Source organism: Osmerus mordax, chromosome 1, assembly GCF_038355195.1.
Source record: "Osmerus mordax isolate fOsmMor3 chromosome 1, fOsmMor3.pri, whole genome shotgun sequence".
In the NCBI taxonomy this organism is placed as follows: Eukaryota; Metazoa; Chordata; class Actinopteri; order Osmeriformes; family Osmeridae; genus Osmerus; species Osmerus mordax.
Window position 1 is genome coordinate 13691915 of NC_090050.1, and position 24783 is coordinate 13716697.

The 24783-nt window shown below is 42.7% G+C and overlaps 2 protein-coding genes and 1 non-coding gene across 5 annotated transcripts; all 3 read right to left on the reverse strand.

Moving 5' to 3' along the window:
• Positions 1-1970: 1970 nt before the first annotated feature.
• Positions 1971-6964, reverse strand: LOC136943999 (inositol hexakisphosphate kinase 2-like). Of its 2 annotated transcripts, none has more exons than XM_067237531.1 (5): positions 6304-6964; positions 4496-4724; positions 4064-4239; positions 3771-3946; positions 1971-3404 (listed from the first exon to the last, which is right to left on the reverse strand). In XM_067237531.1, exons 1-5 carry the CDS (start codon positions 6533-6535, stop codon positions 2823-2825), a joined length of 1395 nt encoding a protein of 464 aa, XP_067093632.1. In that variant the 5' UTR covers positions 6536-6964; the 3' UTR covers positions 1971-2822. The 2 variants fall into 2 exon arrangements, with proteins under 2 accessions (XP_067093632.1, XP_067093624.1); XM_067237523.1 differs by having other exon boundaries at positions 4028-4239.
• Positions 6965-14121: 7157 nt separating this feature from the next.
• On the reverse strand, positions 14122-14194 carry trnaf-gaa (transfer RNA phenylalanine (anticodon GAA)). The gene has a single exon. It is a non-coding gene; the product is annotated as a tRNA-Phe (tRNA).
• Positions 14195-16477: 2283 nt separating this feature from the next.
• LOC136948659 (G-protein coupled receptor 22-like) lies at positions 16478-18021 on the reverse strand. 2 transcript variants are annotated; one of them, XM_067242596.1, is made up of 3 exons: positions 17424-17957; positions 17102-17369; positions 16478-16990 (listed from the first exon to the last, which is right to left on the reverse strand). In XM_067242596.1, the coding sequence occupies exons 1-3, from the start codon at positions 17947-17949 to the stop codon at positions 16513-16515; spliced, it is 1272 nt and encodes a 423-aa protein (XP_067098697.1). In that variant the 5' UTR covers positions 17950-17957; the 3' UTR covers positions 16478-16512. The 2 variants fall into 2 exon arrangements, with proteins under 2 accessions (XP_067098697.1, XP_067098689.1); XM_067242588.1 differs by having other exon boundaries at positions 16478-18021.
• Positions 18022-24783: the final 6762 nt, after the last annotated feature.

The following is a 24783-nucleotide window of genomic DNA, read 5'->3' on the forward strand; positions in this document are numbered from 1 at the left end:
TTATTATAGACTGTCATAATATGTGTGTACAGTATGTGAGTTAACAATATGAACATATGTGCTTTTTATTCAGGGCATGTTTATAGTCATTGGTCTTGCTTCAAAACGTGGTGTTGATTCACATTTCAAGGGGACAGGTATGGCTCAGTGCATCTAACTGCAGATCAAAAGGTCACCAGTTCAAATCTCATCCTGTATGTTGTGCTGGATAAAAGCGTCCGCTAAAATAATGCTTTGTTTATTACATTATAATGATTGGACTCTGATGCTCTTTGACTTTTCCATTCCTCACTGAGACCAATTACCAACTACTTAGATTCAATCCCCCTTAATCTGTGTTCTTGGCAGACTGTGTATTTACACGATGTTGGTGTGTAGAGTATATTTCTATGTGTGTGCTAAATGAGGTTTACTGTTGAAATGTAAAAAAAAAATGTTTTGTTGTTAATCAGTAGTAGTAGTGGCTGATTATATTGACAACAAATATAGAGATGCAAAGTACATGGTGTTAGCCAGAGTGAAAACAGTCTTCTGACTGAAGAAAAGAGATATACAATGGCAGCTAGTCAGTTGACATGAATAGTTGATTTGATTGGATCATTTGGGGTTAGAAATATCTGAGAATCCAGGAAACTATTTCCTCCCCAGACTCAGAATTAACAATAGCGTGGTGCTGTTGTCATAGCAAATTCAACCACTATTATGCAACCAGTCTACTTGCATTGGCAAGCATAACAAAGTAGGACAAGGGTATGAACAAGAGCATATACCTGCATACTATATACAGATAACACAACACACACATGGACACACATACAGTATACACCCACATGCACATACACAACATACACACACTCACAAACACAAACACAGAAACACACATTCACAAAGACATTTAGAAAGTGACAGAATCAGATCAGGTCCTGGTGGTATGAAGCTGATGAAACAGACCAATGACTCTGAGGCTTTTAGACAACATCAGTTAAAGCCCCCCTCCCCAGGGACGAGAGACGGAGCAGCTTACCTCCTCCATCAATCTCTCAATCCCTCTGGAATCTCATCCAGGATTGAAGCATCAAATATGTTCAGTGTCATGAGTGATGGCTTTGAGCCTGCTCCGAGACTCAATCACACACATCAAATGAATCAGAGGACTGATAGTTTCAAACGTACAGTACAGTTTTGATGTACTGCTGTGACACTGTGTGTCTATAATTGGAGCTGAGCCTTCTGGGTCATAACCAAGCACCAAAGTGTCAGTAGATCCCTGAAATTAACCCTTAATCACCAACAGTATCCCAAACCACGATGATGTACATCATAAGCCATGTTCCAGAACTGAGATACAGAGGTTAGGATGCAATGCTTCCAGTGACGTGATAGTCCTTCATTGTGTGTGATCATGTAAACAAAACCAGGAACAGTGGTCTACATGCATCCTGAAAGGTGTGACACATACATGACTCAGAAACTGACTGTGTCCCGTTCACTCTACGTCCCTCTCGTACCAGCTCCGACTGGATAAGACCTGACTCTGGGGGACTGTGCCCACACCCACTCTCCAAACACACGGCTCTGGAACTGAGGCTCTCTGTGGCACTAGTGGACAATGGAACCATGCCTTTCATCCTTTTATTAGGAACTCAATCTCAGAGATATGATGTGTGGCAAAGGCTTTTGTCTGGTCAATTGTTGTCTTCATGCTTGCAGATGCTGATGTAACTTTCAGAATATTATATTAAAGTCATTAATTAGAGAGAAATGTATCCCTTTGAAGTGTGTTGTCTCTTTTGTTATCAAATTTCCACACACTGTGAATACACTTCCTGAACTCGGGGCATGACCATTTTGTATATTTGGCAATAGAAATGAGAATTTCGGAAAGTAGTGGGGAATAGATGGTTGTTACAGCATGAGGACACTGACATACCAGACGTTTTACCACAAAAAGGTTTTTATTTATCCTCTGGTAAACTGTGGAGCACAGATATAAAATACAGTTTCTGAACATCACTTTTCATTCACATCATTATAACATGAATTTATGGAATGTCATTTTTGAATCTATTCAGTTTCTTTTTTAGTTTTTGTATTTATTTATGAACATGTCAAATAAATAAATATCTATCTGTATATATACATACTGTATATGTGTTTTCTGTATTATCTATATGAATATATGTTAAGGGAAGGGGTAGGAGGGATGGCAAAATGATTCAACGAAAATAAAGGTTACAGTATTGAAAGTTTCCCTTACCATCACACAAATCAACTGTAACTCCTATTCTCTTTGATACACCTGTTCTATCAGGAGCACACAGGACTATCATGGACTGTTTGTGTGTGTGTGTAAGTGTGTGTGTGTGTAAGTGTGTAAGTGTGCACACAATGGCGACATTCTATTTCAAATAGAACATCTGAAAACCGTGCATCCTCTATTATACAGATTTCTCATAAATATCTCTAAACTGTTTTCCACAACCTATTTCCCTGAATAACTGGGTCGACTAAGTAACTTTGTTACATAAGTTTGAGCAGATAAAGGCGGTAAGTCACTGAGTTAGGTAAACACTAACCTTCAGGACTCTGTTAATCCCTACAGACAGTAACACACACACACACAGAAACACCAGATAAGCACCAAGGACCGAAACATGGAGACAGATGGAACTTCAGGCTACAGCAAAGTTTGATTTGCTGGTGAAGACAGACACCTTGGTCTCCTCAACATAGCTGTAGTCCAGTGTGCTATTTCTTCCATGGGTGGCGTGTGTATGCTGCATGTGTGCGTGTGTGTAGTACCGTGTGTAAGGTGAGTGACTCTAGTCTGTGCAATGATCCTCCAGCTGTGAGATGATTGTTATGAGGTTCTGAAGACCAAAGATATAGCCAGAATCCTGGCCCTCGTGGACCACACTGTCCTCCCCATAGTGACGACAGGTGGTGTGGGCAAAGTCTATCATCCTCACATCCACCGCTGGGTCTGGGTCTGGGCAGGGGGGCTGGCACCGGACTCCTGCGCTGCCCAAGGAGCTACCGCTCTCGCTGGACTCCCCTGCAATGTGAAGGAATCCAAACGCACCACCCTCGTCACCCTCTACCTCCTCTTCTTCCTCCTCCTCCTCCTCTTTGGACTGGCCTTTTCGGTGGCGTGTGTGTGTGCATGACGGCTCTCCATCGTAGATGATGAGCAGAGAGCTGGAGTAGAAGCGGTAGGACTCGCAGGACTCCAGCGCGGCCTGCATGTCCCTCAGCTTGTGCAGCACCGGGGAGAGCAGCTCACGGCGTAGACGCCGCCCGTCATGGAAGAACTGGAACAAGGCCTCCTTGAAGCCCGGCAGGGTGAGCTTCCGGCCGTGGTACTTGTTCATGAACATCAGCTGGCCTGAGTCGGACTGGTACACCTAAGCAACGAGTGGAATGGACAGGAAATGGCAACAAACACATTATTACGTAACAGCTCCATTAATGATAAAAATTGAGTTTTTATTTAGCAGATGCTTTTATCCAAAGCAACAGATAACCAACCTCTTGATCACAAGCCAAATGCTCTACCACTGAGCTATACCCATCACCCAAGTTGTATTGGTCTTTAAGATAAGGCAAAGTAGACATTTTATGAATCTCTATAGAATAAGTATATATTTCCTTCAATTGTTGAACGTCATGAAAACGACTGCTATCTCTACTGCCTGTGAGTCTGTTTTCGGACTTCCTTAGCTTCTCATGACAATGAAGAATGCCACAGGCCTGGCTGCTGCGGTGCCCACCTGCATGCCACACAGTCGGACCCCTATGGAGGCGGAGGTGCTCTGCTGGCACTTGCGGATGTGCATGGCCTTCTTCTCCTCCGAGGCGTCGTCCCCGTGCTGGCGCGTGCCCATCTTCAGGTCCAGCACGCACGGCACCGTGTGTCTCCACGTCAGGTTCTCCAGCAGGATGAATTCTGGGAAGGGAGTCTGGGTCAAGGGAGTCAACCTACAAATGGAGCCTCACTCTACTCCAGTACAAAAGAAGACCAAGCTACCTCTTCCATGACCGGCAGTCCTGGGCGAAAGGATACTGTACTGGTTGCGTTGCTTGGCATTCTCCTTCATCTTCTGCAGGTGTTGCTGATGGCACTTGAGGCTCCAGGGGTTGTGCTTGTGCTGGGGCCCAGCGTTGCTGCGCTCCAGGCTGTAACGGTGCACCTCGTCCTCCTGTAACCTCTCCTGCTCCAGCTCCTCCTCACGCTTCAGACTGAGGGACGAGAGAGGGGGAGGACTGACCTTAGGAAGAGACCTCTATCGAGTAGGTCTGATGAAATTGGATCTGTGCACTGAGTCACAGGCAGGTAATGTTGAGTACAGATTATGTCTATTTAATTGCATGTAGGAGGGAGTGCATTCATACAGGATGGTTTTGATCAGTGCCACATTTAGTTAATGGGTGGAATGATGGAAAGGATCATTACTGTGACATTGCATGCATTTGTACCAGTCTAATGTGGCCTCACCTCTTGTCCTTGTCCTTGCGTGAGTGCCTGGTTCGGCTCTCTCTGCTGTAGTTCTCTTTTTCCAGCAGGGTGTTCAGCCTCTTGTTCCCCCACTTGAGCATCTTGCTCTTGGGTTCACAGTCGTCTGCAGGGTCTTGGTTCTCCATGTCCTCTGGTTCACTGTGGATGGGGTAAGCCATGAGGCACAAGTTTCCATCAGCATCCTCGTCAAAGCTAACCGATACCACTCCTGAGAGAATGAGAAAGTAGAGAGTCAAATGTTATTTTGTGGCAGTTTTTAACAAGTCGAGCTGTTTGCATCAATGAATTTTAACCAGTTAAAGATCAAAAGCAAATATTTTTAGAGAGAAAAATGGAAAAGTGAATGTGTAATCAGTGGACTGTAGTTACATTGTAAACCTAGACACTCCCAGTAAGCACACACTGCCAGTAAATCAGTATTGATTTATTATTGTGACGCAAGCCTTGAGGAGATGCAATGAGGATGGATGTTTAATTAAATGTGCATATATCAAAATATGCATTGACAACAGTAAATGTATTTGCATTTGATAAAAAAGCAAAGGAACCACAAGTCAATATAACATAGCGACAATAAAAACAATGAGGTATAAAGGATGAAATATTTTTCTCCAAAAGTCAAAAGCAGCATTATGCATGCTATCACGTAGCATACCTGTCCACACAAAGAACGCTCCCCCTACAAATAAGGTTTTCTAAGGACTTCAGAATTAGACTGGATGTTTGGCATCAAAGTCTATTTATGGTCACAAGGCATGTTTGGCACAGAAATCCAAGTTAAGGTAGAGACATCATTTTTTATTAGAATTTTGCTGAGATTAAAAGAAAGGGGCTGATATACTACTGTACAGCGATAGAGAAACAGAGGGAGAGGGGAAGGCAATACAAAACTGTATCCTGTGATGGCAAGAATAACATTCTCTGTGTGAATCAAACGACAACAACTGAATGAATAACATTGTCATGCCTTGTTGTTTTCATGTTCCATAACACAAAAATGGGACAATCACATGGAACACTTACATTTTTAAACAGTACAGCTCTCAGGCTGTTAGAACAGATCAATGTCAGCTGATATCAAAGATCACCTTTCAAACCTCCCTCATGGACAAAAGGCAAGCAGCTGCAGTGACCCGTGCAGCAGTCTTAGATAACAGTTAAAGGGAAGGACACAGCATACATTTTGGTAGAACAGGAAAGGCTGGCCAAATGGCGGGATTTAGGACCCAGCCATTCCATGCTGACTATATTTTCACCTTCCATACTGATGTCACTGCCTGGCATGCACAACTCCTTCTTTGCTGAATAATATATGTACAGTCTGAGCTAGAAAATGTCTGAATGAATTTGTGAATGGGAAACCATAAATATGTACAAGTGCAGGTGAGTAAAACAGGAATGAACCATTTGAATCTGACAGCTGAGCTCGATCAAAGGTGTTGGAGGGTCCTCCCAGCCTTTCAGAGCAGCCTTCTTTTGTCTTCTTTTTTGACTATAGGAGATTGCTACAGGAGACCATCTTTACTGTAGCTTTAGCTTTGCCAGTAGGACACAGCCTACTGGACTGCTGATTATCCAGAGAAACTCCAGTTCCCACCTTCTGGGATACTTACCGCTTCTACTGTATAAATAAAAGTGGGTCACTGACCGGCCACAACAGAATTTCCAAAAGTCTCGGTGGAATGAAACATAAACATGTTGAGGAGGAGCTGACTCAGCATGAACCTACTAAAGATACAGAGCAGAGCAACACAAGCAAACCGCAACACGGCTGAGTTGAGTCTTACCTCTGTACTGAGGGGTGAATGTTTTCATGGCAGGAGGGAGACTCTTGTAGAACTGGTGCTCGCGGGGGATGAGGGGCTTGCAGATGGTCTGCTCCCCGAAGCGCAGCACACACGAGTGGCCCCCCACCTGGTGAACGAAGGGCTCAAGCATCACCCCCCGTTCCTCCAGGTAGCACTGCTGCTGCTCTGCTTGCATGGCCTCCTGGGCCTGAGCCCCTACAGCCGGACTCATCCTCCTCTGGCCCTAACGCCACCGCGGGCATTAGCCTCCTCACACACACACACACACACACACCGCAGGGCAGCAGGACAGCAGGACAGCAAAAGGCCCTTGATCACACCCGACCGACACAGAGAAAGTCCTTGGTGAATTTTGGCTCTGTTGCGATGTTTGTTTTGATCCTTCTCTGTGTCTTCAGACGGTGCTCTGAGGATCTCTCTGTGCAAGAGGGATTATGCAGGATGAAAACAAAGAGAGACAACAAGGAGGAAGAAAGAGATAGAGAGATTGGCTCAATGCTTTTTGATCAGAAATCCCTTTCGTTGGCTTTGGTAGGTCTCCTGGCTGTATAGGGACAGAAAGCCCTTTATGTCCTAGTGTTGAAAAATGAAGGTTTGGTATTGCAGCTGCAGGTCGAGTGGGACAGAGATCTGTGTGTCCTGCCTGCACACTGAAACCCGTCTGACAGTCAAGAGCTCGCTGTCGACTGGTAAAAATCTCACAAGCTAAGCCCGCCCCCTCATCCCACATTCACCAATCACAGACAGCATGAGCAGGTTGTTGGGTGGTAACCATTTGAGGGAATGGAGCAAAACAAACAAAGACATGCAGGGAAAAGATGGAAGAGGTCTGGGGGAAGGGAGAGAGATGAGGAATACAGCACCAAGAAATAATACAGCATTGTGATAATACTGTATTATTGTATAAGTAAAGCAGTAAAAACATACGTAGCCTTATTGCATTTTAAAAGGTTGAATAATTTCTGTCAAAAATGATCCTCTGTCAGAAATGTTTCCATGAACATTGAAAATAATATTTCCATGAAATTTCAGGAGATGAGTATGGAACAGGATAGACCACTCTTTGAATGTGTGTGGTGACAGTTTAACTTGTGCAGTCTACTATGAGTATGGTATATTCCACAAGATATTAGTACAACCTTGTATATAACGTTAGTTCAAGTTTCAAGTGTATCTAAACCTGTAATAAATGCTGTGAATCCTAACCTATATGAGCTACTATACTTATCAACAACATATAACAAAGTAAGCTATGTTACTGAATAATTCACCTAATAACTGAGAATGCAAGAATAAATGTGCCCTTGTGTGTGCTATCTCTGTGTGTGTCAGTTTCAGAGTGGGTGGATACTGCTTAATCTCTGTAATCCAGCTTCCTGGAACACACAACAGGAAAATGGGCCACAAAATAACATTCAGGAATTGAAACACAGGCTTGTGATATACAAATGAAATACCAAAACAGCCTTGAACATCAAAAAACACCTACTGTAGAGCAGAATGATGCATTCCTTCAAGCGAGTAACACGCCATGCGTACACTAGTTCAGTCAGACACGTCGGGGCAAAAGAGTTGTTCATGTGACCTTTTTTTTCTAGCTCGCTCCCTATACTTTCTGCACCAAAGGAATATACGAGAAAATATTTGTACTAAACTGTGACAAATATTAAAAGTGTTTTACTGAAACAAAAAAAGATGAACCTTTTCTGAATGTTACAAATATGATAAAACAGTGTCTCTATTTTTGTAGCTCTGTGATTACCTGCAAAAACGTTTTTATGCATTCAAAAGAATAAAAACAGTTGAAAGTGTACTTTTTTGTTATTTATTTTGTATTTTTGTAATAAATGATGGCAACCATACTGATGATTATTATGAAGCCTAGCCAAACCTTCATAAAATGTTTTCTAAATGTGTTCTCTGTTAATCCTCGTCGGTCTCAAAAAGCCCAGCGGAAGGCTTACTTTCTTCTAGTAACCTAACTAGGGTTAGTTGTGTGGATGGTCAGGTACAACTTATCAACACGTACGTGTTTTAAGTAGGTCAGGTCTTAACAAGGGCTGTTTGCTGCTGTGTGGAGGGCCGGTGGTCTGGAGAGAGACCTGGAGAAAAGCCAGTTCTGAAGCCCTGACAGGACAGACGTTCAATGAATATTACCCTCTCACATGACAACACATCCAGTTCAAATGTGAGAAGGTTGCACTGGGCCTTGGAATGAAATGAATAAGAGCTTGATGATGGGTGTTCATCTTGGTCATCTTGTGGGCCCATATGAGTCCGAGGGCACAGGCAGGGGAGAAAGGTAACTGGAGTGGGGATAATAACAAGGTGCTGAGTGATTTTATAAAGACTTAAGAGACTAAATGAGATTGTACAGGACACAATAACAAAATCTTCAGCTCACCAATTCACTTGTTTGTACATCTACACTCTGACATTGAGACATGTATCAGGCAGGTATCCTTCAACTTGGAAAGAAACTTGAGCTGGGCCTCGCTTGAACTTAAGATACAGAAATCTATGCTATCTAAATGATAATTGATAGTTGTTCTCCTTGCAGTGGACAGACCAATTGCATGGCCAGATTTAGAACAGGATATCAGTTCCCCTTTCTCAGACTGATGAAGAGAGTGAGCCCCAACTGAACATCCCAGACACACACACACACACCACACACACACACAAACACACAGACCACACACACCACACACACCACACACCTCTGTTGACGTGTCTGTAGGGTGGATTTATTGGAAGAGGTTAATCCCACCTTGGGGTCAGCTAGGGGTCCTTTTCCAGACATGTGGCATTAGATCAGATGATGGTGATCCTCAGAGGTCACTTTAAGCTTGCACTAAAAATACTTCAGGAACAGCTATTCATTCACACAAATCTGTACGTGTGTACACAAACCAACAGGTTCAATAAGGCTGTCTGGAAAACAGGACACAGTGTCAATCTGTTGGCAGGGAAAGGTAGGCTCCACCTATCCAGTTACACCACTTTTACACTCAGGCAGGACATACGGACTTACTTGTGTAAATGTATAGATATTAAACATTTAGGTGATATCTTCTCATTCTAATGTGGTGGTTTGACCATGAGCCCCGGTTGCCATTGAGGTCAAACAGCCATTGCTCCCCAGTAAACTCCTGATCTGTCCTGTGCTCTGCAGCAGAGGGGTAAGATTATATTACACTCCTTGTGCCAGCAACACTATGATGGCCAGTGTATCACTGTAGCACTGTGCTCCTGTGTAAGCCAGGCTTCAGGTGGACGTCTCTCAGCTCTGTAAATCCTCATACACAGCTCAGTCTTGTTGTTTGTGTTTGAATGTGACGTACTAGCATTTCCCTATTGGTCAGGAATCGGAAGAACAAATCTTTGCAATGGAAATGTGCTGGGTGAATAGAGGTTGTTAAATAATAAGCGAACAATATTGGATAATAGAGGTAAAGCAGAATAAAGTAGAAAGTGTGACAAGATGTGTTCAAGGGAACCTTGGGAATGTCAAGGAGACTGCATGATTAGCGTAAGCCAGGTGTCTTCTGTAAACTTGACACCAAGGCTCATCCATCTGCAGTGTGATTGGGTGCATTGTGTATTGAGTAACAGAGCTTTTGAGGATTCCGATCCTTGAGGTGAATCTCTGGTGAATCTCCCCCCACGTCAGGCGACAGGAACATGGATGCACGTGCCCTGTGGCTCACTAACACATCCCTTCAACAACAAGCCTACACCTCGAACCTAAAAGATCACCAGTCACGCACCTATAGAAAACCTCTGTGCTATCAGAAGCAGAAAAACCCATCCATATACCATGTCCATGTCCAAAACATTCCAATTGTTCACATAGTGAAGAGGCCTTGGCCTACATTTCAGACTAGTTCAAAGCTCTCGTCCATGTCCATGACCTGAACAGGAGAGTGAAGAGTGCTGACAGCAGCCCACAGTCTATGTACATATCTCACCTCGGTCTCTGATTGGTATGCAAGCTAGAGCGACAGTGACGTGTTCCAGTCAGTGAGAAACCTAAGACAAGAGGAAAGGACAATGGAGGAGAGAGAGACTGAAGGGGGAGGGGTGGGACACAGGCCAAGGGAAACCCAAACCTGTTTTGAAAGTTTCACTAGGAAACATGATCAGTACAGAGAGCTGCAATCTTATGGCTCATCCTGGACACCCAATACTGGCTACAGTCAGTCAGTCAGTCAAGTCACTGACAAGCATTTACTACAGTCGGTAATAGTTCTAATACTCGAAAGCAGTAGAAGGCATTGTCCATTATTTGCCACTCCCCAACCAACCCCATGTTTACTAATGATTAAAAAGCAATCAACAGTAGATTTGCCCACTACATTGTATTGTATCTTATTATTATCAGTCACTCCTTCATGCAGATAATACAAAAACTTCACATTTCAATGTGTAAAGTAATTTATTATAATGGGAAACCTGGGCCCTGTCCAACATGCAGGGGAACACCTGAGAGCAATGGCACAGAGAGACAGCTGCAGAGTGGTCAGTGGAAAAGTACTGTGGCTTCATTGAACACTTGGTTACCACACTGTCTCCAGAGCTCTGAAGAACATGAAATCAATATTGATGTTTTTAAATCATGCCCCAAGACCCACTTATTCTGCCTAGCTTATGATACTATGTCAGTGTAGCAATGTTTTTATTTATAGTCTTATTATTATTGTCTGTGTCCTTGTGACAAATGTTGGCTAATCCCTGAATGAATGGCACCTGATTATAGTTAAAGTCAGAGAGAGAAATGGGAAGAGATATTTTGGAGGGGGAAACACAAATATTTTGATGTGGTAACTTTGTAAGGATTTAATACTTTCCTGGGATTATTACGATTTCAGGAAATGTTTGTAGAATTTCTCAAGTAAATGTATATGTAGTCAAGAGCCCTGGCATTAAAGGTATCTCATCTTAAAGTGGACACATGACTCAATGCAGGACGCCCCCACATATTTGAGTTATATGAGAGTAGTGCTGACAACTTGGACTAACCCGGAGGGAATACTTTCTACTCCATTTCCAGAGAGGAGTGCAATAACTGTGTTGTTGGCTCCCATCAATGTTTGGTTCCCATCTCACATCTTAAACTGCCACCACTCCACAATGAATAATAGTGCCTATCGAGCTTCCACTTTCTGAAAGCAATCAAGAAGTCTAGAGAGAAAATGCAAACGGGTACGACAGGGTTAGGGCAGGGAGTCGGAAGGCTGTAATCTGGCATGTTAAGTATATAACACAAAGTTGACCTTCTTTAGTATCGCTTACCTTCGTGGGGATGTCCCTGACAACAAATGACATCTCACAGCAGGTTGATTGTCAATAAGAAAGATAGGTGAAACTGAGATTTACCCACCAACACCATAAAAACAACAACACAAAAACAAAAAACAATTTTAACTAAATTAAAACTTAAGGAAATGAAAATATACCTTTGAGACTTTTACACACCACCATGTAATAACCATATACTACCATAATATTGTACCATCATCCAATTGAATGCTAGGATTTGATGGGGAGCTGGCCTAGATATCTAGCTAGTAAACAGCTGTAGGCTGGCCTACAACAGCAGCACAAATCATGAGTGTTTTAATTAGTATAGTAATAGCATTTTTTTGTTGCTGTTTACTGTTTGTGTTGCTGTTACATTATTTTATCAGAATCAGAATCAGAATGGGTTTTATTCACCATGAAGGTTTGCACAGACAAGGAATTTGCTTTGGCAGGAAGGTGCAAACATTAAACATATAGGAATCTAAAATTTTAATACGAGGATTAACTATACTAAGGGTACATAACTAGCAATACTAAGTGGAATTAGAATTAAAATAAACTATACAATAAAATATAAAATAAAATTCCTTTATTAAGGAATAATAACACCTATTACATTTGGGTCACTTTGACCTGAGGTACAATTTATCTTAAAAATCAACTAAACCTTTCAATACAAAGGTTCATACAAATACAGACATTTTGCACAATGTCACCACTATCAGTGAGGAATACAACCAAATACTCGTAAACATCAGCTGTTTTGTTGACTCCCTAGCGCCCCCCAAAGGTAAAGCCATGCATTTCTGAGAATGCATCTGTTTCTGTTATCATGAACACATCTAAACTGCCCAATGGAGGTGTATGAATTGGAAATTAAAAATGGTCTTTGCTTCGATCAAGAAAGTAGATTTCAAGACTGATTACAAATTATTTGAGTTACTGTTCTTTACAGCATCCACATACTCCAAATGTGGCATGCTAGCCTGGTGCGGCCGACGCAGGTTAACGTCAGAACCCATTCAAATTTGATTTCTGGCATTATTAGAAACATGTACTGTAAAGTAACTTTTTTCACTGTAGTCAATTTAACATTTTTGTTATTATTGTACTGTCTCTGCTGTCCGACTCCTCCATCCATTTTTCAAGTCTCAGTTCAAGAGGCAGAGTGTTGAGTAACAGGACAGACAGAGAGAATGTTAAGAAGAGGGTGTTAAGAATGTATAAGTCGTTCTTGTTTGGGTTATGTAAGTCTTGAAGTCATTCCAACTTCACTGACATTCTTGTGGAAGTTGTGTGGAACAAGACTAAATTGACTATTGATTAATTACAGCAAAAAGAGTGCAAGGCCCCAGTCCTTTTCCCTTCATGTCCTCTGTATAGGGTGCCACTTGAATGTTGAATTAAATTACCATATTTAATCAGTCAGTTGCTTTGTTAGCATTTCTGAGCATGGTTATTGGAAACAAGTAGACTTCATGCCACAACATAATGTAAGACATTCTGAGAGACTTAAGTCAGGGCTTCCAGTAGATGCTGAGTTCAGTCGTTTGCATAATCAAATGTGTATCGTCAATTACACATTCAAAAACAACATGTAAAGCTCCTCACCTCTTTTGTCACACAAACACCCAGCAGCACACTCAGAACATTCTGCACCTCCTTTCAAACACACCACACTTTCTCTACCTGACTGCATCCCCTGAAACAAACCCATGCTTTCATTAGAATGTACTGCCGATTAGAACACTGCCACAGACAAGCAAAGGGGAAGCAAACCATTCACTCAGTTTCAATACACATGACGCAAATCCCTGACCTGTTCATGACCCATCTCCTCGACCAATGCTTTTTCATCACAAAACAACTTTGCAAGCAGGTGGGCAGGAAAACTAGAACCTCGAATGTACTGTTTCAGACCCAATTTGCCTGTCAGAGTACTGCTGTGGGACCCTTGATAAAGTGGCAGTAGGAAATTAGCTCAACTCCCTTATATGATTCTTTTGTGATTGTTGATTCACAGCTGAGATGCATTGTAGGTAATTCACGTAGATATTACAACAATTTAGAATGTTCTCATAACAGATGGGACAGTAGCAGAGTAGATATGTAGCGCTCTGGATAGCATGGAACGTACCATGGGGCTCATTTTGTTAACCACTGTAAAAGTTATATTTTTTAGAAAAGTTAGCATTTTTTGCAAAACAAACTTGTGAATTGTCAAAATTGTGCATTGTCAGCATTGTGCAAGTGTGCAACCTGCACAAGTGGTTCACTTTGTCTGGTGTAAATCCTAAAATGATCTGAGTTAGAGTACAGCACCATCGTGTGATATACCAGGGAACTCAAGCTGCAACAAAAATAACAATTATTTTAAAACGCTTCATTAACGTTTTCACTTCGCCTGTGATGTCAAATACAGTTATGTACGCCAGTAAATGCTGTAATTGTCACAATAATCAACAATTCAAAAGAGACACCTTGTCCGCTGACTGCCGAAACCCGGGATCGAACCAGGGACCTTTAGATCTTCAGTCTAACGCTCTCCCAACTGAGCTATTTCGGCGTGCAATGCTTCCTCGCATGTATGGATTTAGACGCTCTAGCCTAGTGCATGATGGGAGAATTAATATATTGTTGAGCGATAGAGGGTGCTAAAGTTCTGTTGCTGACGTATGACCAAAAAACAAACAATTTATTTTTTCTGTTGAGATGGGAAGTTGTCTGCCTGATTATATCAGAAGTCAATGATTTAATATTTATTGTTTAAATAACGTAGACAAATAATGCATAAAAATGTGTCACTCAGTGGACCTAAACATTGCTCTAGTCTAGACAAGACTATCCCATTCAGCCACAACCCACTAAACCGAGCCGACTTCAGCTGCAGTCACAGAAGCTAAGGAATTGTCCACAATAACCTACAGAATGTGTTGGCTTCAGTATCATAAGTTTCATTGAAAGCATACAGTCTGAGAGCATATTATCTTAAAATTGTGTCTGCCACAACGAGTCATTTTAGTTTTTTGTTCGGAAGCCTAACACTTCAGCGCCTGTTAGATGCAACAGAGCACTTTCAGAGTTGTGAAATCCTTAAACTATAGGCCAAGCCAAAATATTGCAGAAAACACAAACAGGAACACACACAAACACTCTCTGGATGATACACTTCACAGGGCGCACAACAAATAGATTAAAGGGCATCGTCCTACAGTGCATCCTACAGTCAAAGCAGTAGGCCTAATCATAGAATAATGGCTAGATATCGTTTTTATTCTTAGCTATATATATATATATATAAATCTCCTACTAGATGAACTAGCAAAGGAGGTACTTATGAGACATTACAGTAGCATTACGTTTGAATTATAGTAGGCTGTACAAGTTGTTTATAAAAACTAAAACAGAGGAGCGGATGTTTTATCTGCTCTGGCACATTTGCCAATTCTCTGTATGTTTATGTGTGTCCCAAACATTGTTGTCCTTGTGATAATTAGCTTTCAAGCCATTTCATGGCTTCCATACTTGCAAGGAAGGGACCACATCTCCACAGAAAATGTGTAGTTCAGCAAAGCTCTCATCAGTGTTCACATTTCAAAAGACTCAAATACTACAACATGCATGGACGAGCAGGACTCAAAAATAGCAAAACCACAGAAAAGACAAGAACTCAAAAGTCATTTATTGATATTCTACTTACAGTATATTCAGTATATAGATAGAACACCATTTACATTAATATGTAATAATTATGTGTGCGCACTGTGCAAACACTATACAGAACAGAACGTATAGAATTAAAATACACCAGATTTTATTTAAGAACTCTTAATAAACTCACTTAACCTGAGCAATGAGCAGGTGTGTTAGTAGCACAAAACTGTGTAATAATTTCTTGAACAATTTCAACACTGCATTACTAATAATAGACTCTTCTGCCTGTGTCACAGATCATTGTGTAAACCCTACTTGTCAAGACATGAGCGGTTGAATAAATTGTAGGGAAATTCAAGACTGATGGTCTCACATATAGCGACATACTTCTCAACTATAACCCAGTATGAAGCTGGACAAGGCAATGCTGCCATGGCTACTCAATATCTCACTGACATAAACATTTACATAATTACAAATTCAGCCACTTTCATTCATTTCATACATTACCAAATGTTTGTATCAAGAAACAAATGACTTCTTTTTACTTTCCTACTGTCACATTTCTCTCTGTCTCTCTCAACAGCACAGTTGCTGTTGAAGAATAGTTAACAGATACAGACATTATTTTCTATGGTTACAAATATTGTCTGATAATGTGCTAAAAAAAACAACACGTATGGGTTTCTAAAATGGCAAATAAATAACACAATTAGCATGAATCATTCTACAGGATTAAGGCATAAGTAAAGGATGTGAGTATTCATATATGCCCATGTGTTTGTGTAGTCCTGGAAGCTGCCTTCAAGAGCTTGAGTGGGCGGCATTCAGATCATTTTCTAGCTTACAGTAACATACACTCATTTGGAGCAGTTATGTAAGCACCTTCATGAGTGCAATGAAAACATTTATTTTTGTTTTACTCTGATTGTAAACAGAGACTTAGTATTTCAACACATTTGTACAAATTGATGTGTAGTTTTGATGTGTCAATATTAGAGGCATAATTAAGAAAATTATTAGGAGAAAGACATCCAACCAGTTTATACCACTTAATTGGGGGATTCCTATATATTTGATAAAGCACTTTTAAATATATCGTCACTTTTCGAACCGTGCACAATACCCCCACAACAAGGGCTTGAAGTCCCATGAGTAACATACAGTATGTGACTTGCATTGGTGTGTGGCTATTGGCAATGAACCATACATGCCAAATTGGTGCTGGTCTTACAAGGCCTCTCCCAGGCAGCGGTCAGCGGCATCATTGCCCATCAGTCGAACCTTCCTCCCTCCCTTCCTCGGCTCCACCCAGGAGTTGTGTATGACGGTGCTCCCTGGCGAGGGGTCCACTTGGAGCAGGGACACCACCCTCTTCTTCACCTTGGCTCGAAGAGCGAGGCGCAGCTTCTGCCTGGTGAAGGCGTAGAGCAGAGGGTGGGAGACAGTGGTGCCGTAAGCCAGGGCCAGGAACCAGAGGCGTAGGCTGACCAGGGCGTCGCTTGGGCCCAGGCACAGGATCAGCACGTTGGTCAGGGACAGAGGTGCCCAGCAGCCCAGGAAGGTGACGATGATGAGGAAAGACATCCGGAACACCCTCCGCTGGCGCTCACGACGGTCGCGGTGGCGCCGCACCGCCCGTCGCAGGGCAATGATGGCTGACACAGATGCTTGGACACCAACAGTGATGGGTACAGGGGTGGCAGCACTTTCTGATTTAACCATGGGGGCGGTGGACAGGACTGGGGGGGAGGTGGCAGTGAGGGTGGGTGACGGGATGAGGGGAGGGTGTGTGAGGTGCTTGGTGTTGTCTGCACACTGTTCTCCGGCCTCTTCCACTCCAAGCCCTGTCTTTTTCTTCGGTTTCTTATGGCGCCCTCCGCAGGAGGGGCCCCTAAAGCGATGAACCTTCTTCCATTGGGAGCCTATGCGGATGTTCAAGGCCCGCAGGATGCGTGAGTACGTGAACAGCATGGCCACCACTGTGGTGAAGAAGATGGGCACCTGCAGCAAGAGGTGGTAGTACATGCTCAGGCTTGTGTGGTAGCCCTGCCCTCCTACACACAGCAGGGTTCGGTTTTGCCAAACTGGCGTCAGAGAGGAGGGGGTTGGGGGGGAGGATGAATGACTGAGCTGGCCACTCTTCGTCCCAGCACCAGAGAAAAACTCCACCTCCAGGAAAGGGATGAAGAAAACAGCCAGAGAGGTGGCCCAGACAGCAGCCAACAGCAGCGCTGCCCTCCGTAGGGTCAGCAGCCGGTTGGCTGGTCGCACAGAGATGTCGTAGCGGTCTACACTGATGACCAGGACATTGATGGCGGTGGCAATGCTGGCAAAGGTGACGCAGGCCTCGTGGAAGCAGCAGAGCAGGGCCAGATTGGGTCCTGGCGGCAGCAGCACCAGCACCAGGGTGAGGGGCAGACACAGCACACATACGGCAACGTCCAACACATGCAAGTTGACCGTCACCATGTTGCTGACCGAGTCCACCAGGTTGGACTGGGAGGAGTAGAGAACCAGCACGGTCATATTGCTGCTGAAGCCCAGCACCAGCTCCAGCATCAGGACGGCTGTGAGGGACACCTGGAAGCCGAGCGGGTAGGGCATGTACCAGGCTGGGCTGGAGGGGCCTGCCGACCCATGGGCCCCCTCCTCTACACCTCCCATCCCCCCAATGCTCCCAACCATGCCAGCCCAGTCCGTGGTGGCCAGGTTAGGGGTGTATGCGTCGGTCTCCATGCTAATCGTTCAAGCCTCATATGCAGCAGAATAGCCAGTAGTAACAAGCTCCCATGGTGCAGCCAGGCAGGGACCCCAGGGTGTCAAACGGCTCAGTGACAGGCCTGGAGAGAGGGAGACAAGATGGGAAGAAAAACAACTAATCTTCTTTCCCTTAGGTAAGCTATGATGGCAGAGGTAACAGGTGTATGGTAGAGATACAGCCAATCCTGCGTTTGTCACATATTGATTATCTTGATTACCATCTGAGCTCTGTGGGTGTAATCAGGGGTTTAGATGTGGGTTTAACCATCTGTCTGGAAGTTGCAGCCACTGTCATATAGATCTCAAGAAATGTCTGCCTGAGGTCTGGTACTGAGGTACATAATGAATACAAGTAATGAGCAAACTATTCAAACACACAGGGACTGTCACCTGCAATGTCAGTTACTCTTAAGTACATATCAGATAAACAAATAGTTTATAATATCTGTCCAGGAAGCTTGCTACCAGCATCTGTGTGGTATGTGAAAGACACAATGTAATATCTACAAACTCATTGTCATTCAACAGTAAACAGAAATGAAACAGTCACTAGACCGTTGTCTAGTGACCTAGACAACAGTCATGTTGTCTAGGTCACTATGTGTCTACGAGTCAGGAACAGACTCTAGCTCAGACAGTTGACTCATTTATTAGCCAGTGTGAGTAAGCAGGATGTGAGAGGCCTGAGAGGCCTTCTGTATGTGATAGTAAACAGTATTAACGTATTATTTATTTATTGCAGTGCTATGGGGTCATCAGACTGTGTTCAGCTGCTTTATTGACAGAACCACCAGGATTACTTAAGGCAATGTACTCTTAGCATTGATCAGAGAATGGCTGCTGAGTGTGGTCCAATGATTAACCAAAAGCCAACGGATTGTCCAAATCTGCAAGATCCACAGAGTTAGATTTATTGCCACGAACATCGCCGGAGATTATCAACCCAAAACCCAGTGAAAATATTCTTCATCGTAGGATATGTTTCCACCACTGCATCAGTCTTTAAGCAAGATGTTAGGTTGAGTGATGGACCCGTTCTCCCGTTGTCGTTGCCATGACAACCAGGCTGCAAGGGTCTAGATTAATGAGGACACAGTTGTTGTAGTACTAAAGTGTGTGACACCCTGATGGTGACAGTCAAAGTGTTAATGGTCCTATAACAGTAAGCATTCTGACTAATAGGGTACATCAAGTTTATTTTAACTTTCCACATTTCTGTTGGCTGCTTATTCCTCAAAGGTGTTTGGGAAGTTTAAGAGATAAATACGTATTGGTCATCAAACCACAGATGATGGTTCTTTAGATGGAGGTGTCAAATCAAATGCTTTCCAAACACATCTTCCCATGCACATACATTAGGATGTCTAGGTTTCTTCAGCTTGGCTGTCTTGAGCTAGATTGGATTATAAGAAGGGTTGAAGCATAAGCAAGGTAAGAAGGTAGAGAGGGAAGGAGGAGAAAAGACAGGGGGAGGGTAATTTATCGGACCAGGTAAACAAGATTCCCCAGGGAGAGAGAACCGGGCTGTGTTTTTTCCACTCCAATGTCTCACATCCACTTGCTCAACCCTCCTGCATGGTTCCCTGCTCCCAAAGGGCTGATCCTGTTCTCTACCGAGTCTACTGTGTCCCACAATATCCTCTAAGTGGAGAGCTGCATGTCTGCAGGAGTCTCACACTGGGATGAGACATCATGCCAGTCGTAAACATAGAGAACTCAACAAACATGGTTAAACTGTGGCGGCAGATCCATACAGGGTGGCATGCTGTAGCACTAATTTGGCAGATGTTTATAACACAAGCTTACATACCTTAAACCTTATTGTTGTCCACAATGATTGATTTATGGTTCCCTGCGTGCATGTCTGGCTGAAAAGCTTTGTAAAGTGTTTGTAAACAAACGTAGACTTTTCTATGGTTATCCTACATTTCTTATTGTAATTCTTTCCCTATATGTTGTATTTGAGATTCTGTTGTACCACTGTCTGGCAAGAGACTGCACCCACGCAATTGTTTGATGTTGTACTTATTGCATTGTGTTTGCTGCGCTGTACTATGCACTATTGTAGTTGATATGTCATTGTTGCATTGTTCACTGTGCAGATGAATACAGACCATTTCTTGACTCTAACCATCAAAATACTGTTAGAACTAAGCACTTCTTTTCCTTGATGTTCTGCTGAACTTTCTATATACACTATTTGAATGTCATTTTTGATAAAAAGCTTCTGATAAATGAATACAAATGTAAAATGTTATTTAAATGAGGCTTGAGGAAAAAGTTAAAGCTTGAGATAAAACAATACGACCTCCATTTCACATAGCCTTGCAGCTCGTCGTCCTTGCAGGACACAGTCCTTCCTCGCATTCTCTACAGGACAGTATAACTGTCTCAGTGTCAAATCTCAGGCCCCCCTGTCCACACTAGCTTTTCACAGTGAATAGGACCATGCGCTTCATGGAATAGTGAATGGACGAGGCTCACAGCTTTGTCTGTACTCTGTGAGTCAGGTGTCTCAGAAGCCTCCGTTTAAATATGTACACAATGACAAAAGTGCTGCGGATAAAGCTTGGCGTCTTAAACTTCACCTAAAAATCTGCTCTAGTCCTCTATACTCATCTGACGCCTCAGTGAATTTGTGACTTGCCTTGCTACCACTCTCAGGTCTTAATGATCGACTCCTGCAAGGGTGTGAAACCCCGGTGCACGCTACTCTGAAGATAACTTCTTAATTAAGTCCCCTGCAAGTAAAGGTTCACAGGGGACTCCTGGAGTGTTAGATAATTGTATGCAGCCACTTACATACAGCTCAAAGACAAATTACTGAGAACAATTTATAAAAAAACAACTTAAAGTTGTATCCAATCAACTGGAAACCAGACACCTGTAGAGTCACACAGCTGACTTCCTGATAAGGACGGTTGAAGGATTTTAACTAGAGAGGCTGTGTGGGACTTTGCGGGACTGAGTCTGTTGTTGTTAGGGAAGGGGAACTGGGAAGTGAGGACGAGAATAATGAGCATTGTGAGAGGAGAGGTATGGTCCGGCAGGCTTAGGATGTTTTGAGCTTCCTTGATATACAGACTGAGACTGATCTATTCTACATTGTAATGTCTGGAGGCTCAGGCCAGATAGAGTATGATCTAGGCGTGGGCTTTCTTAATAACAGACGTAGTCAGGCAGGAACAGTCAATAATCAAAAGTTAATGGTTACACGTCTTGCCATGTTCTTCTTCTCCCCAAAACACAGTAGCTGTTTCCAGCCGAGAGTGCAGAGAATGTGCTGTGCAAGCAGCTCAGAATTGTGTCCGGAAGTGACCGGTCACTACAGTATGATGGATGTGTGTGGATGCACATACATGGATGATTTTCTGGATCATGGATGATTTTCTGCCTATGCTGCGGTTTGAACAACACGTCCACCACTCCATCCCTTCCTCCCCCACATACTACTCAACTGCTGGACCCCAGATGCAAGCGTAGCATCCAGTCTGCTACGCTTGACTGGCCTTCAGCTTGCTGAAGAAAGGGGGGATGGAATCACTGAACACTGCATGGTTGTAAGATGGAGAAGGGGGGGGGGGGGGACTTTCAACACAGTCAGCTGTTTCCATCCGATATTTGTAGTCATTGTGAAGTGTCATTCATAGCGGTATGTAAAAATGTAACATGTAAAATGCAACGTTTGATCAAAATATCAAAGCTGAACACAGCCATAATGTTCAACAGATAAGTATTTCTCTCAGTCCTGTGGTGCAGTGCTAAGGCACGTGCAACACATAATATGGATGTCAATGGAGCGGACTCCTGGTGTCCCTTGTGACAGCCTGATGTGACAGGTTGTCAAGATTAGATGAGTGGAGATGGATGACACAGCGAGAGTAAAAAGGGGTTGTGCCCTGGTGGACAACTTCATCCGTGCTAGACTGGTGTTTCGTCATACCTGTACTTAACATTACACCAGCAGATTTGGTCCAGTCTACGAGAAATATGTGTTCTCAGATACGTGAACTATGGAGTTGACTTGAGACTCTGTTGCTCTGAGACTACCGTTGAAAGAAAAAAATCAAATGGAAGATAAAATGCTATTAATAAATAATACAGATCGACAGTGATCTGGGGAGGTAGGTGGTGTGTGAAGGTCAGCAGTGTTTTTACTTGTCAACCACTACCCAAACCCAAACAACAATCAATAACAGATGACAAAAGGTGGACCAGTCTTATAATGGGACCTTAACCAAAATATGAATACATCTAGCAGAAACTCTGTCACATGGTGAGAGCAGTAACTCCCTCTCTTAGAGTATGATACTCCACTGAGACCGCAGCAGAACACTACTTGAGTTCATGTACCATAACCATGCCCTTGCTGGAACACAATGTCACAGGTCCCTGCCCATATTTAACACAGTTCTAAACACACACACCCACACACACACTGATAGGAACTGTATTCTCATTCCATCAGAATGTAAATGTTCTAGCCGTGCTGGTCTGACCTTCACCGAAACGATTTCACAACAGGGTGAATTGAGGGTCACGGATGTGCTCTATCCTGATTGGATTATTGACAGTTTGTGTAGAATTTTTTTACATCCTCTCATTCTGTGCTTCTGACCCATTCTTTTTATTAATGCAAAGAAATCCAATTTTCATTACTTTCCAGGTCATAAATATATTTGCTCATTCTGTAATGCTAATAAGCAGCAGTCAGACATGCAGGTCTATTTGGAAATGTACAAAGGCATGAAACATTGAGAAAATAATGGGCTAAAGGCAGGTGAACAGAGAGAGCTGGAAGATAGGAGGATGGTCAATCAATGCCTAAGATCAGTAAGAATTTAAAGTATCTTGAAAACATTGGAAATACACGCATTACAACAATCATCTAGAAGCTGGGTATGTTTAAAGTAGTTATCGGAGTGAGGACTGAATGACATGAAAATAATGTTGTGACATCCATTAATGCCAGCAGAAACCCCCCCAAAAGTATATTTCTTATCCCTGAATTTGAAAGACAAATATCCTTTAAGTAAGATGTCCTCACAGCAGGATAGTAGTCAGCTATACTGTTTTGTATGTTCGAGAGATATCACCATTCGTCCACAGACAGATTTTGTGTTGTCCCATTGCTTGAATAATTTATAGTTGGGCTTTTACTGCAATATAGACCTGAAATAGACAGTGATGGAAAAACAGAGCTAGTGGAGGCTGAAAGGCGGAATGCAAGAAAGGCAGGGGTCTACATATGAGTGTATGTGCTGGAGTACATGCAGCGTTTGTTTGTGTGTGCTCATGTGTTTGCGTGGGAGGAAGGACAAACACAGAGCACTACTTGTCTAAAACAATGAGGTTACTTTATCTTCTGAAGGATGTAATTAGTAGACAATTAATCAAATTGTCCTGCTGGCTGCAGGGAGATAGATAGTGGAAGGGGCTGTCTCTGTACCAAACCTCCGTGGGGTCCTGACTGTGTCTCCTGTCAAGACGTTAACTGGACATTCACAATCAAACCACTCCACACCAGTATACAGGCATAAAGGGGTAAAGGAGATCACATTTAGTTCCTTTTTTGAAGAGTTGAAAATATTGTTATTGTATTATTTTGTTGTATTAGTAGTTCTGTTTAATAAGTAGGAAATTTATGGTTTTGTTTTGATCCGTCTTTTACATAGGCACTATGGAAAGCCTGTTATATATCTCCATGATATGCATAAGGAAATGTTTTCCCAGTAAGACAACCACAGTGGAGTTCCCACAGGAGCGTGGGAGAAACACACAGCCTCTAAGCCTTTAAGTGTCAAACATCAACTCCTACCATAAAGCCTGGTTTCAATCCGTACCCTCTACTACAGTAAATCGATACTGCCTCCACAATGTATGCAGGCGAATAACGCAGAAGAAAAACTGCATCTGCAATAGTTACACGGTCGTAAAACAATAATTAATTTAACAAATCATAAATTCAGTTGCAATATATTCGTTTCACGTTTCCTTGAAAAAACATTGTAGATCAATAAATGAGCTGTTCAAACAATGTCCCTAAAATCTCAACAAATTTAGAGGGAATTGTGTTTTCCTTCTAAGAGAAGAGCACAGGATAGGTATACGGTTTTAGATGTCGGTTTAATTCTTTTTTTTCTTTTTTTTAAACTGTTGTAATTGTAAGGTCCAAGATTAAAACATCAATGGGTAAACAGGTGGAATATAAGATAACTGGTTTATCAATTATTGAATGGTTTAAAATCAAATTCAGTATTATGTCAAAAGTGCACATGCTTACCTGTATGTGCCAGTACCCCACCGGTCCAGGATATTCCGCTACATTATTTAACAGGTGACACATTCTGTCTGTCGCTAGTAAGTAATACCACAAATATTGCCGCACAATCCACTATTGAACTAAAATTTCACTTTTTACTCATAGGTTCCTTCCCTATGCCGATGAAGGGCAGCCATCCCTCTGTGGTGCAGACGACTACCTAGAGCAAGGTTTTTTTTCACCATGAAAAACAGTGCGTATGCATGTGCGGGTGTTGATGATCAGAGTTAACCACATGTTCAACGGATTGTAGCTGGGTATTCAAATGCGAGCGTCTCTCGCCTCCCATACCGGTCTACAAGGATTACGCTTTAGCAGTGTTGTGCACGTTCATACCTCTCATAAACTAGTCCAAGTTCAGTTCATACAAGTAAATATGAATCGTTCACGTTCATAGTTCACCATTTAAATGCTGA